Source organism: Wolffia australiana, chromosome 12 (assembly GCF_029677425.1).
Source record: "Wolffia australiana isolate 7733 chromosome 12, ASM2967742v1".
Classification (NCBI taxonomy): domain Eukaryota; kingdom Viridiplantae; phylum Streptophyta; class Magnoliopsida; order Alismatales; family Araceae; genus Wolffia; species Wolffia australiana.
In genome coordinates, this window is record NC_135846.1 from 13,789,398 (window position 1) to 13,803,906 (window position 14,509).

The following is a 14,509-nucleotide window of genomic DNA, read 5'->3' on the forward strand; positions in this document are numbered from 1 at the left end:
ATACATATTGTCAATGAGTCAATCTATCAGATGTCATTTGAGGCACATACTTTGAGGCAGAGACCAGCTATTATAATTATCATTCTGAGAATACATATTGTCTATGAGTCTAAGAATACATATTGTACCTTTGTCTATGTAACCCTAAATGAAGTATGAGTGTTGTTATTTTCTCTCAATATCTCTCTTGATTCTTCTTCCCTACTTGTTCATCTTCATCCAAGAAGGAAACTTCACACATAATTTTTTTAGAAATTACCTCTTTTGGTCGTTTCATTGAGACACAGCATGCTAGTTCACCAATAAGGTCAATCCATTTATGGCCAGTGAGTTGACCACCATCTCTGGTCAAAATCTGAAAGGAGTTTCCAAGAATAAGATAAATAATGGATTATAAATAAATGACACCTTTTGAATTTCTATTAAAGAGTGATATGAAGTAGAAACCTTTCCCATTTCAAACTCCCCAAGACATTCACAGAATGACTGGAAAGCAACTAAAAGAAACCTGAAAATGAAAACCAGTAATGTTTCAGAAAAAAAATATATTTTGAAGATTAATACTTTACTAAGTTTACCTCATTGGCTCTTGCTTTCCGGCTAAACCAAGTCCATGACAACTTCCCAATTGAAGTATCAGAGTAGAGAGAACAGATGCATAATGTTGTTCCACTGCTTTCTTACCAGTCTTCCCCCCACCTCTATAAATAAAAAAAGGTACATGAAGGTAAAATTTAAAATTATAACAGGATGAAAAAGTGGGGTGATAAGTGCAGGAAAATAATCTATGACCTGAATAATGCAGTTAAAGCGAGCACAGATGCCCGCTGAATGTCTTCTTCAGGAGATAACTCAGAATAATAACTCTCTCCTACGTCTGGACTGATTTTTCCATTTGGTGCTTCATTAAGGATATAGACAACATGTTCAAGAAAAACGCTAGAAAGCGCTGCATGCTGAGAAAATGCCTGCAAACATTTTGGAGCAATAAATACAAAATGCGGCACTAAATGAGACTGTTTCACATGAAAAAGAAGCATTTCCAATCTAGAAATCACATAAGATAGAAGAGGAAATCTATGAGATTTGGTTCTTCCTAAGTTTTTCCCGTAGCTCGAAGCTTGTGAATTTCATCCCAAAGGAACTATTCATGGATCAATCAGATGAGGAAGAGACAGAGGAAGAGAGAGATAAGGAGAGAGAGAGAGGGAGGGATGGGGAGAGAGAAAGAGAGGAAGAGAGGTAGGGAGAGGGGGGGGGGAGAGAGGGAGGCGGAGAGAGGGAGAGGGAGAGAGAGGAAGAGGCGGAGACACAGAGAGAGAGAGAGAGAGAGGAAGAGGCGGAGACACAGAGAGAGAGAGAGAGGGAGGAAGAGGCGGAGACACAGAGAGAGAGAGAGAGAGAGGAAGAGGCGGAGACACAGAGAGAGAGAGAGAGGGAGGAAGAGGCGGAGACACAGAGAGAGAGAGAGGGAGAGAGAGGAAGAGGCGGAGACACAGAGAGAGAGAGAGAGGGAGGAAGAGGCGGAGACACAGAGAGAGAGGAAGAGGCGGAGACACAGAGAGAGAGAGGGAGAATGAGGAAGAGGCAGAGACACAGAGAGAGAGAAAGAGGGAGAGGGAGGAAGAGACGGAGACAGAAAGAGAGAAAGAGGGAGAGGGAGGAAGAGGCGGAGAGGCAGAGAGAGAGAGGGAGAGCAGGAAGAGGCGGAGACACAGAGAGAAAGAGGGAGAGGGAGGAAGAGGCGGAGAGGCAGAGAGAGAGAGGGAGAGCAGGAAGAGGCGGAGACACAGAGAGAAAGAGGGAGAGGGAGGAAGAGGCGGAGACACAGAGAGAGAGGGAGAGAAAGAAAGGAAGGAGAAAGGACGAAAGGAAAGAGAGAGAGGAAGAGGGAGAGGAGAAAGAGAAAAGAGAGAGAGAATAAGGAAAAAGGAGACTAATGTAGCCCAGAAGCCCATTTTCTGAAGCCCATTAGCAACTTGTGGCCCAAGAAGGAGATTCTTCTAGAACTGACAGGATCTGCAGAAAATTACCTAGAACCCCTCAAAAATCCTCTGACAGGATTTCTTCAGACAAGAATAGGGTTCGCCCAACCGATATCCGTCTGTCATCCGGTATCGGACAACCGATATCCGATATCCGGGAAAAAATGGGACGGTGTCGGATATCGGATATCGGTCGATATCCGTCTAGAAGGGGTAAGACGGATATCGGTATCGGATATCGGGGGGTGAGGACGAATAGGGTATTGGATACCGGATATTGGTTTTCCGATATCCAGATTTCGGAGACGGATACTGGATGCCCGATATCAGTTTTCGATATCCGGATATCGGATCCGGTTTCCAGATATCGGAACCGGTATCGGCCGATAAAAATAAATTACATCTCACATTCTACCTGTTAGTTTTAAGCGCATTGTATGGTTTATGATTTATGATCAATGCCCATTAATATGTAGTGTGCATTGTGCAATTTTTTTTTTCCTTCCATATGGGATAACATGATTCAAAGTTAATGTAAACTCTGAATCCCGTTATCCCACATGGAAGATATTAGAAAATTTTCTCTGTATAAATTAAATGAGGCCGATAAATTATTTAATATTAAAATAATGTTTATATCTATTATCGCTATATTTTAAGAGCGTTTTATATATATAAATTATTTAATTAATGAGTATACCGTCCAATAAATAGAAACAAAAATTTCTATATCTTTCCATATGGGATAAAGGGATTGCGAGTTTAACACAAAACCCGAATCCTTCAATCCCATATGGAAAAAATTAAAAACCCGCAACTGTATATAATAGTTGAGATGTATGACCAAATTGAAAGCTCTTCTGGTTCACCCGTGCCCACGTTATCTATGCGAAATGCGGGATATCTAATAAATAAAAGTATTTTTATTATAATTCGATGCGGATATCGGTTTTCGATATCCGCATCCGATATCGTCATCTGCCCCGTTGAGACGGAGACGGATGCCGACATCGAGATGGATATCGCCACTGTAGCAACCGATATCTGATATCCGGTATTCGGATATCGAAAAAAATGGATACCGGAAAATGCCTTTCCGGTATCCGATACAGCATCCGTCCCGATACCGGTACCGGATGCCGGTATCAGGAGGGATGCTGTATCGGATACCGGAAAGGCATTTTCTGGTATCCATTTTCTTCGATATCCGGATACCTGATATCGGTATTGGATATCGGCACTGTAGCAACAGATATCCGATACCAATATCCGGTATCCGGATATCGAAAAAAATGGATACCGGAAAATGCCTTTCCGGTATCCGACAGCATCCGTCCCGATACCGGCATCCAGTACCGGTATCGGGACGGGCGAACCCTAGACAAGAATTTTCTCTGACAAGATTCTCTCTGACAGGATCGTCTGATAGATTCATGTCTGACAGAATCCTCTGACAGATTCTTCTTCTGCCGGGATCTCTTCTCTAACTTGTCAGTACTGCACATCTTCTGTTTGTCCCATCAAGATCTTCTTGAGCTACACAAATATCTCTTGACAGCTCCTACATGTCCCAGAATCTGCAAGATATCTCTGTTCAGGCCTTTTAAGCTGCTTATCCTTTGTTTTAGCTTGCCAGAGTTGTTTTTCTCAATGTTTTAACTTGTCCTATCATGGGTACGGTCATTATGGACGACCCTGCACTTGTTGTGGCCTATATAAGGCCCCCCTGTACCCCTGAATGAGGAATTATTGAAATCTATTGTTTTGTTGAAACTGTTGTCTCCCCTCTGAGTGTTCTCTTGGCTAGAGAGTGCTTAGCTGCTTGTGGATTCAAGCACAACCCCTTGTGGACTCAAGGGTTGGAGAAGCTAGTTCTGTGATTCAGGACTTGGCTCCTTCAAGTAGAGCAAGGCTTGTGGATTCAAGTCCTGTTCCTACACTGTTCGTGTACTAAGGCTGCGTCAGAGACGGAGAGAGATTAAGCAAGAAAAAGAGAGGAAGAGGGAAGAGGGAGAGGGAGAGGGAGAGGGTGAGAAAAAAGAAAAACAGATAGAAGAGAAAGAGGGAGAGGGACAGAGAAAAGAAAGAGAGATAGAACAGAAAGAGGGAGAGAGAAAAGAAAGAGAGATAGAAGAGAAAGAGGGAGAGGGAGAGAGAAAAGAAAGAGAGACAGAGGAGAAAGAGGGAGAGGGAGAGAGAAACAAAAGAGAGATAGAAGAGAAAGAGGGAGAGGGAGAGAGAAACAAAAGAGAGATAGAAGAGAAAGAGGGAGAGGGAGAGAGAAAATAAAGAGAGAGGGAAGAGAAAGAGGGAGAGGGAGAGAGAAAAGAAAGAGAGATAGAAGAGAAAGAGGGAGAGGGAGAGAGAAAATAAAGAGAGATAGAAGCGAGAAGGAGAGGGAAAGAGAAAAGAAAGAGAGATAGAAGAGAAAGAGGGAGAGGGAGAGGGAAAGGGAGAGATAAACAAAAGAGAGATAGAAGCGAGAGGGAGAGGGAGAGAGAAAAGAAAGAGAGAGAAATAGGAAAAGGGAGAGACAGAGAAAAGAAAGAGAGAGAGAAGAGGGAGAGGGAGAGAGAAAAGAAAGAGAAAGAAAAGAAAGAGGGAGAGGAAGAGAAAACAAAGAGAGAGAGAAGAAGCGGGAGAGGAAGAGTTAGAAAAGAAAGAGAGAGAGAGAAGAAGAAGGAAACGGAGAGTTAGAAAAGAAAAAGAGAGAGAAGAAGAGGGAGAGGGAGAGAGAGAAAATAAAGAGAAAGAGAGAAGAAGAAGAGGAAGAGAGGAAGAGAGAAAATAAAGAGAGAGGGAAGAAGAAGAGGGGGAGGGAGAAAGAGAAAATAAAGAAAGAGAGAAGAAGAAGAGGGCAAGGGGAAGAGAGAGAAAATAAAAAGAGAGAGAAGAAGAAGAAGAGGGAGAGGGAGAGGGAGAGAGAGAGAGAAAGAGGGGGGGAAGAAGAAGACGGAGAGGGAGAGAGAAAATAAAGAGAGAGAGAGAAGAAGAAGAAGAGGGAGAGGGAGAGAGAGAAGAAGAAGAGGGAGGGGGAGAGAGAAAAGAAAGAGGGGGAGGGAGAAAATAAAAAGAGAGAGAGAAGAAGATGAGGGAGAGGAAGAGAGAGAAAAGAAAGAGGGAGCGAAAGAGAAAATAAAGAAAGAAAAGAGAAAGAGATAAAGAGAGAGTTAAGAGCGAAAGAGAGAGAAGGAGAGAGAGAGAAGAGAAAGAGAGAGAAAGGGGAAGAGAGAAAAGAGAGAGAGAGGGACGGAGAGAGAGGAGAAAGAGAGGGAGAGGGAGAGAGAGAAGAGAGAGTGAGGGAGAGGGAGAGAGAGAAGAGAAAGAGAGAGAGAGAGAGGGAAGAGAGAGAGAGAGGGAGAGAGAGAAGAGAAAGAGAGAGAGAGGGGAGAGAGAGAAGAGAAAGAGAAAGAGAAAGAGAAAGAGAGAGGGAGAGAGAAGGGAAAGAGAGAGAGAGAGGGAGAGAGAGGGAGGAGAGGAGAGAGAGAAGAGAGAGAGAGAGGAGAGGGGGAGGGGAGAGAGAGAGAGGAGAGAGAGAGAGGGGAGAGAGAGAAGAGAGAGAGAGAGAGGAGAGAGAGAGGTGAGAGAGAAAGAGGAGAGAGAGAGGAGGGAGAGGGGGGGAGAGAGAGAGAGAGGGAGAGAGAGAGGGGAGGGAGAGAGAGAGAGGAGAGGGAGAGAGAGGGAGAAGAGAAAGAGAGAGAGGGGAGAGGGAGAATAGAAAGTGAGGGAGAGGGGGAGAGAGAGAAGAGAAAGAGAGAGAGGAGGGAGGGGGAGGGAGAGAGAGAGGGGGAAGAGGGAGAGAGAGACAAAGAGAGAGAGGAGGAGAGAGAGAGGGAGAAGAGAAAGTGGGGGAGAGGGAGAGAGAGAAGAGAAAGAGAGAGAGGGAGAGAGAGAAGAGAGAGAGAGAGAGGGAGAGGGGGAGAGGGAAGAGAGAGAGAGAGGGGGAGAGAGAGAGGAGAGAGAGAGAGAGGGAGAGAGAGAAAAGAAAGATAGAGAGGGAAGAGGGAGAGAGAGAAAAGAAAGAGAGCGGGGGAGAGGGAGAGAGAGAAGAGAAAGAGAGAGAGAGAGGGGGAGAGGGAGAGAGAGAAGAGAAAGAGAGAGAAGGAGAGAGAGAAGAGAAAGAGAGAGAGGGAGAGAGACAAGAGAAAGAGAGAGGGGGAGAGGGAGAGAGCGAAGAGAAAGAGAGAGAGAGGGAAAGAGAGAAGATAAAGAGAGAGAGAGAGAGGGAGAGAGCGAAGAGAAAGAGAGAGAGAGGGAAAGAGAGAAGATAAAGAGAGAGAGAGAGAGAGGGAGAGAGAGAAGAGAAAGAGAGAGGGGGAGAGGGAGAGAGCGAAGAGAAAGAGAGAGAGAGGGAAAGAGAGAAGATAAAGAGAGAGAGAGAGAGAGGGAGAGAGAGAAGAGAAAGAGAGAGAGGGAGAAAGAGAGAGGAGAAAGAGATAGAGAGAGAGAGGAAGCGCGAGAGGGAGAGGAATTGAGAGGGCGAGGGAGCAGGGAGAGAGAAGAGAGAGAGAGAGAGAGAAATGTCACCTATGATGCAGGGAAAATCATCTGCATAGGCAATAGATGAGGGGTTAAGGTCAGGGAGAGGAGAAAAGGGAGAGTGGAGACTAAGAGAGACCCATGATAGGCAAATTCGTGCCCAGGACTGGGATGTGCTCAGCCTTTTCATAGGTTTTCAGGCCTCCAAAAATATGCTGCACCTGGTTTAGGCTGATAAAATGGAGTGAATATGGGCCACGATACCAGACCAGAAATTCGATTCGCCCTGGTAACATATCAAGCCGATATTCTTCTTATCCTCTGCCTTCTGCTGACACCTCCTGGTCATTCCCTGTGATGAGTTTCATTTTTTACAATCTCACTAATTATTTTCCTTGAGGTTGTGGTAACAAGAGAAATCACTCCTCCTGAACCCACAATTGAGAAGCTATGATTAAATGTGCAGGCACAATTGAGAATGTCTTTCATTCTTCCAGGGTTGGAAGAGCACTTACTTTCTTCACTACATCTATCTAATCTAAATGACACCGGGAGATGAGGCTCGCTGACCGAAGCAGCGATTTCGCGCGAACATCGCGTCGCGAGCGTCGCCGGCGAGCGGAACTCTTCGACTCCGCCGCCGATTGGAGAGACGGAGAGTGGAGTGGACGAGGCCGCGGAAAAGAGAGAGGCGATGAGACTGCCCGAGGAGGAGTCTCCATGCGACTTCAATGTCGCGATGGCAGGGAACACCAGCGGCGCGGCGGAAACCTAGTTTCTGCCCAGGATCAGAGCGATGGCAATTGGGGAAGCCGGGGCAGAAGACATGTGCGCGGTAAGGGGGAGCCCTCCGACCGTGACGGAAGGGGCAGGTCGTACGCCCAAGGAGACGACTGGGACAACTGGCGGTTTCAGTCTCATGTCAAGGGGGGCCTCCGACGCGATAGCAGGGGAGTTTGTTCGTACGCGATTTCTGGAAAAAGCGACTACCGCAGAGGAACTCCACATCGTCTGTGCCTCCTGGGAAGCCGTCGCGGTTCCTTGGAGGGCGTCGCCCACCAACCTCCTCGACTTCCAGTCGGGTGGCTGGCCACGGGCATTAATGGGCGGATCATTCAAGCTCTCTATGGCGAAAGGGATCTCAATATACACCCAGGAAGGGAAGGCCGTCTGTTGGGGCAGCGACATTGTGGTTGGGAATCCTCGCGGAGATTCCCTGACAGCCGAAGATCCTGATCAACGCCAATCCAAGAGGCCTATTACCTTGGGCATCATGGAGGGCCCCTTCACATACCTGGCGAGAGGGTCCCAAACCCAACCGCTTGGAACGAGGTGGTGAAGAGGGCCCCAAGAGCATTCGCACAGAGTGAGAGAATGAAGAGGGTCCCTCCACGCGTAATGCGAGGGGATACCACTCTTAATCCCTGGCAGAACACAGCGGCCCCGGACGCACCTCCGCTCCGCGCGGACGGGGGAAAGTACATTGACCCGGGCACGATGAGGCGGGAGGTGGAGCGAGGAAAGAAGCCCCTTCACGAAAGCCTAGGGGGCGGATCAGGCCAAGGGGATGGGAGAGACGATGGCATCACTGAGGGGCAGACTAGCGGAGGCCCCACACCGCAAGAAAGGGAGCAGAGGGGGGCGCCGAAAGAAGAACACCACCGCATGGAACAGTTATCAAGGACCGGAGCAGAGCATGAGGCCCCGGTTGTAGACAGCGACGAGCCCGGGGCAAGCCAGCAAGGATCGTCACCATGCGGGCAAGGAGACAAGAACGAGGTGGGGGGGGATAATGAAGGTTGGGTGGAGGTGAAGCCACGTCGGACGCGGCTGGGTCAGCAGAACATCGTCCATCAGAGATCACGCGGTGAGGGGAACTTATGCTTCAGGTGCTTAGGGACGGGCCACCATGCACGTTACTGCCGGGACCTGGTGGTTTGCCGACGATGCAGAAAGACCGGTCATCGTCAATACGAGTGCACTCAAGGGGGCGATGAAAGTAGGGGTCCCAAAGAGTTAAGGAGAATGTCGACCCGAAGCCCGGGTCGCCAAGAGACCCAAATTGAGACGGAACGAGATGATGCCTCCAACCCCCTCCATAAATGTGTGGTGGGCGATGTATTCGGGGTCATCCCAGCATTGGAGAGTGTATGCGTCGGCGTATGGCAGCAAGCTCCTCATTTGGCCCAGGCGGAGTTGCAAAGGCTCGCGCACACACTCTGCTTCTACGAGGGGTCCCGAGGGCTGCGCATACCGTGTTATGCGGATGGCAGCAGTGGGTCACCGAGGAGACGGAGGTGAGGTGGCATCGAGTACTCTCGACTGACGGGGCGGAAGGAGTCAAGAAGGTGGGAATAGTCGTGGAGCTGCGTGGGGTCCCATTGGTGCACCGTCGAGAGACGACTCTGGCAAGACTAGTCGCCTCTTTCGGTCGGTTGAAGAACGTTATTTCGTCAGGGTTGGAATCCGGGGACCCAAATGTGGTGCTTCTGGATGTGGAGGTGATTGATGGGGAGGCGATACCTGATTCAGTCTAGGTCCGGGCATATGCATGGGCATTCAAAGCAAGAATAGGACCCAAGACCCCTCCAGCTGCACCAGGAGTATTCAGGGGATCGGATGCCTGGCAGGCGGCGGTTAAGGAGAAGGGTGCTTCCTCCACAAGGGTACCAGAGGACGATGCATCCATGGAGAAAACCGTACAAGAAGGGGATAGTGGGATCCGAGTCCCAGGGGAGGACACGGCGGCGGCCATCCCGCCACCCTCGACCAGGGAGGAACAAAGTCTAGGACGGAAAATGGCGAGGCAGATAACCAATGATGCTCTTCACCGGTTTAAGGGAGTGGTCTACCGGAGGGGGAAGTTGGCGTTGACGGAGGCAGACGGTAAGAAGACATGGGTGGTATCCGGACGCAACGGGCAGATACACCTAATCGCCGACGGAAGACCTAAGAAGATGGAGCTCGTCGACAACCACGGGGGATCGTGCCAAAGGCTCCGCGAAGCAAAGGGAAAGCGGCCGTAGCGTTTTCTAGCCACACACAGGTCGCGGCGCCAGAGGAGGCCCATGATACATACCCGACGAAGGCTGAGGTGGCGGAGGAGGTGGGAGTGACCCCAACGAGGGAGCAGGGAGGGCATTCATCAGTTCATCAATGAAGTGCATATCGTGGAATGTTCACGGACTCCGAGACGAAGGGAGACGGGGAGTTGTGGGAAGCTACTTGCAGCAGTGGGGAGCGGAGGTGGTGTGCCTTCAAGAGACGATGTTGGAGAAATGCAATCCTAAGATGTGGAACTCAGTGGGAAGGGGCTCGCTTGAGGGTGTTGTGGTCGTTAATGCCACGGGCAGACCGGGGGGCTTGTTAGTGGCATGGAACACGACGATTTTTGCTAAGGAGGGATCGTGGACAGGACAACACGTGGTGGCCGTTAAAATAAGGAGGAGCGACAGAGTTCAGTGTATGGTGAACTCGGTTTATGGACTGGTTCTGGCAACCCGATGCCATGAACTGTAGGCGGAGTTGGAGGCAGTCACCTACCTCTTTCAGGGGACTCCAATGTTGTTTGGTGGGGATTTTAACCTCATTCTGGAGTCGGGCAATAGACCGAATGGCTGGGGAGGACAGGACCCGGGTTCAGAGGCCTTTTGGGCTTTCATCTCCGAGGCGGGTCTGCAAGAGATGGGTTCGATGAATTGCAAATACACATGGAGGAATACGAGAGGTCCTACCACGCGATCTCATCTGGACCGATTCTTGTGTTCGGTTGACTTGTTGGAGGCACACCCTCTAGCAGATGTCCGAGCACTCCCCCGTCCTCTATCCGATCACGCACCAATTATATGGCAAGACAAAGTTGGGCAGGTTAGACCCACCTATTTCAAACTGGACAGATCGTGGCTACGTGAGAGGGGTCTCATAGATAAGGTGATAACGTGGTGGACGGGTCACTCTTCTCCGGGATCAGCCACGATGAGGCTGGCCACCAAGCTGGCGGGCCTGCATTAATACCTCATTGGGGTGAAGAGACAGATTCGAGAGGGAAGACACCGACGATGGGATGAGGTTTTATCGAGGGTCCAGCATCTTGACCCCATTGAGGATACAAGATGCCTATTAGAAAATGAAGCCAAGGATAGGAAAGCCTGTCGAGAGGTGGTGGAGGAGGAAGATAAGAAGCTCGAGATGGATTGGAGACAGATTGCGGCAGACATGGCTGAAGGAGGGTGATGCCGACACTCAGTTCTTCCATATGGTGGCGAATGGAAGGCGGCGATCAAAATCACATCTACAAAGTGAAAGTGGGGGATCAAGAGGTCGTGGGGGCTCAGGCGGTCGGTGAAGCACTAGCAGGCCACTTTCAAACGGTAACCAAGCGAGGACCCCACAACTAGTGGCGATGGGAGGGCCGAGGGGTATCCCGGCTATCACAGGCACAACAAGATGAGCTAGTGAGGTCGATTAGTGCAGAGGAGGTGAAGACGGCGATCAAGGGCTTGAATGGAGAGGGAGCTCCAGGCCCTGACGGCTTCCCCATCTTTTTCTTCAGTGAATTCTGGGAAGTTGTCGGCCCTGACGTGGAGGTCTTGGGGGAATTCCGGAGGGGCAATTTCGGACTGGACAGACTTAACCGGTCATACTTAATTCTGCTGCCCAAGTGCAAAGGGGCGGAGAATGTGGGGGACTTTCGACCCATCACTTTGTCGAACTCTACTTAATCTCATCATCACCAAGGTATTGGCTAACCGTTTGAGGGGGATCATCCGGGATCTAATCGGACCGTTCCAATCGGCCTTCATCCTGGGTAGGCAGTTGCAGGAGAGCGCAGTGGTGGCGGGGGAGATCGTCTCCGCATGGAAAAGAAAGGAGACAAAGGGATTTATTTGGAAGGTGGACTTCGCGAAAGCTTATGACTCGCTCGATTGGAAGTTCCTATGGTCCGTCATGAGAAAGAGGGGATTCCCCAAGATGTGGGTGACCTGGGTGCGTCAGTGTGTTACATCCCACTCTTTCTCGGTCCTGATCAATGGCCGGGCGGAAGGAGGATGGATCCACCCACAGAGAGGAGTCAGGCAAGGTTGCCCTTTAGCTCCACTGTTGTTCGTCTTGGCGGTAGACACCCTGGCTAGCTGTACCCTTCAGGCGTGCGAGCGAGGCCTCTTAAGAGGTTTTCACACGGCGAGTTATCCGGGGGGCATCCCTTTGCTCCAGTATGCAGACAACACAACATTCTTTATGGAAGGTTCGGTGAAAGAAGCTCACACCGTTTTGTCATTGTCAGAGCTGTTCGCCGATTTTTCGGGATTAAGTCTCAACCGGGAAAAGTCAGCATTGGTGGGGTTCGGTTTATCTTCCGATGAGGAGAACCTATGCGCCTGTGCGCTAGGTACACCGCGAGGCTCGCTTCCGATGCGATATTTGGGGCTCCCTCTCACGGGGAGACGGATCTTAGCCTCAGAATGGCAACCAATAATCGATAAGGTGGAGCGGCGGTTGGAGGGCTGGCAAAGCAAGATACTCTCACGTGGGGGTCGCCTGGTACTGCTGAGATCGGTGCTCTCCGCTATCCCTATCTTCTACCTGTCGATGTTTAAGGTGCCGGTAGGAGTAGCCAATCGACTCGAAGGGTTAATGAGACGTTTTTTTTGGGGCGGGAAGGGAGGAGGTACAGGAGGGATACCCCTGGTTGCCTGGGATGTGGTATGTAGACCCATGAAACGGGGAGGACTGGAGATTCTTCACTTGGAATCCATGAATCTTGCATTGCTCGCCAAATGGGTTGAACGGATGGTGTCATCAACGGAGGGGCTGGCCGTCAAGGTTTTAAGGGATGCATATGATCCGCCACTGAATTGGGAGAGGGGGTGGGCGCAGAAGAGAGGAGAATCCCTTTTTTGGCATAGTCTGAGGCGAACCATTCCTCACATCCGGGATTCCTTTGACCCCCAGTTGGGGAACGGTGGACGGTTCCGGTTTTAGACCGACAATTGGACAAAGCATGGCCCCCTGAAGATGCAGTTCCCGAGACTTTTTGCGCTGGCGAGGAACCCTAATATTGCCGTCAGCGAGTGCTGGGAAGGGGCGTGGGTCCCTAACCTTCCTGGGTCTTTGTCGGAGTAACGTTTCGTGGAGTTGCTGAGATTGCATGAGATCATCCTCCATCTCAGCCCCTCGGGAGCCTCCCGGGATGGTGGGTATGGCCGGGGCCGCTTTTCTCAGTAAATGAGGCATATCTGAAAATCCGAGGGGAAGTGAGGGATGACATCTCTACCGGTGCTACATGTCATCTCATAATGAAGCAAAAACTCCCCTTAAAGGTGCGGCTGTTCGGGTGGCTGCTGAGGAGATGACACCAGGTCACACGGGTATATCGCAGACAATGGGCGCCAACAGAGCCCGTCTCGTGCTCTCTGTATGGCGAGGGTGAGGAAGACTGCTCACACCTTTTTGTCACATGTCCGTTTTCCAGGGGAGTATCGGCATCGCAACAGGTTCACAGGGTGGATATTTCCTCCAACACCGCGTTTTGGGCTTCATTCATGACGGGTAGACACCGGAGCAGAACAGACTGGGGGAAAATACTGGCGGTACTCTGGGCGATATGGATGCATCGAAATGATTTGGTGTTCAAAGGAGGGACGGCATCGGTGGACAGCGTCGTCTCGGACATTACGATTTTAGTATCTTTTTGGGGGATTGGGGGGTAGCGGGCCGGCCTTACGTGGCCATGTCTGTATATGCTATGTACATAATATTTGCATTTTTTTAATGGAACAGGTGGACCACTGGTTTCCGGGTGGCCTGCCTTACTTTCTTTCAAAAAAAAAAATCTAAATGACACCACTTCTACACAAAAGTCCCTCTACATAGGGTTTCAAAACCTATTCAAATGCACCAAATTATTCCCCTTTTGCATAAAGCCACGTACCATGAATGGATAAATGCTCTAGTAGCTGGCATATTTCAAAGTAAAGGGTGCAAACCCAATGGACAGAAATAGTCTCCATTTTTTCCTTTTGTCTTCACTAACTTCATGGCGCACCGTCATACTGAAGAATGGAGCATCAGAGGTGGCGCATGCAGTCATACTAGATGCATGTGGGGTTCCAATATGCTACAAGACAAGGCCAGCATTTTGTGGCTCTGGTCAAATCATTCGGCAAGCTCCAACAGATCCTTTCTTCAAGACTTAAGTTTGGCAAACCCCAACATTGTGCTGATGGAGGTGGAGGATCTCAGGGAAGCTGCAACATCACTAATGACGAGGCTTTGGGCCCCTGGATAGGACCTTTGAGGTTTGAATATTGTTGGGGAAGAGAAGAAGAAGATAATGACATGACTTGAACAGAGTACATGTAAGGGTATATGTACCCTAAGAGGGAGAGAGGATAATAGGGCTAATGGGCTTATAGAATAGGGCCCATTAGCCCATGAGGGATAGTCTATCACTAACACCATACCGAGCATTTTGTGGATATCTTCCATACCGAGCTTGGAGACAGCACGTTGAAGAAGAGGGCGGGAGAGTCCCTTGGTAAGGACGTCTGCTGCCTTGTCGGCGGATGCAACAAAGTCCAGGTCAAAGATCCCTTCGTCAACTCGCTCCTTGAAGAAGTAGCGGTTGCGCTCCATGTGCTTGATGCGGCCCAGTTGTCCAGGGTTCTTGGCCAACGCAATCGTCGACTTGTTGTTGCAGAAGAAGTGAATCGAGCCAGCATACTCCACGCGAAGATCGTGAAGGATGCCGTAGATCCATTGGCCCTCAAAGGCCCCATCGGCGAGTGCGCGGTACTCGGCTTCGGCGCTAGAGCGGGAGACTTTGTCCTGCTTGCTACTTTTCTAGCTGACGAGACTGCCAAAAACAAACGTGCAGTAGCCCGTGGTAGACCGATGATCCACAACGGAGCCGGCAAAGTCAGCATTAGTGTAGACTTTCACTGTCTGGTCAGTGCTGCGAGGGAAGAGCAGGCCCTTTCCGGGGCAGCCCTTCAGGTACGCAAGGACCCGGTGGGCGGCCTGATGGTGAATCTCCCGTGGGGAGT

General features: G+C 50.0%; 1 protein-coding gene across 2 annotated transcripts in view; it reads right to left on the minus strand.

Annotated features, from left to right (window-relative positions):
* LOC144710218 (ARM repeat superfamily protein) overlaps positions 1–14,509 on the minus strand; it is a 117,395-nt gene that overhangs the window by 16,707 nt on the left and 86,179 nt on the right. For both annotated transcript variants that reach the window (XM_078583924.1, XM_078583923.1), the window contains 4 exons: positions 793–968; positions 579–701; positions 448–508; positions 260–355 (listed from right to left, as the gene is read on the minus strand). In XM_078583924.1, coding sequence (XP_078440050.1) covers positions 260–355; positions 448–508; positions 579–701; positions 793–968 — 456 coding nt within the window. The remainder of the gene's footprint in view (positions 1–259; positions 356–447; positions 509–578; positions 702–792; positions 969–14,509) is intronic.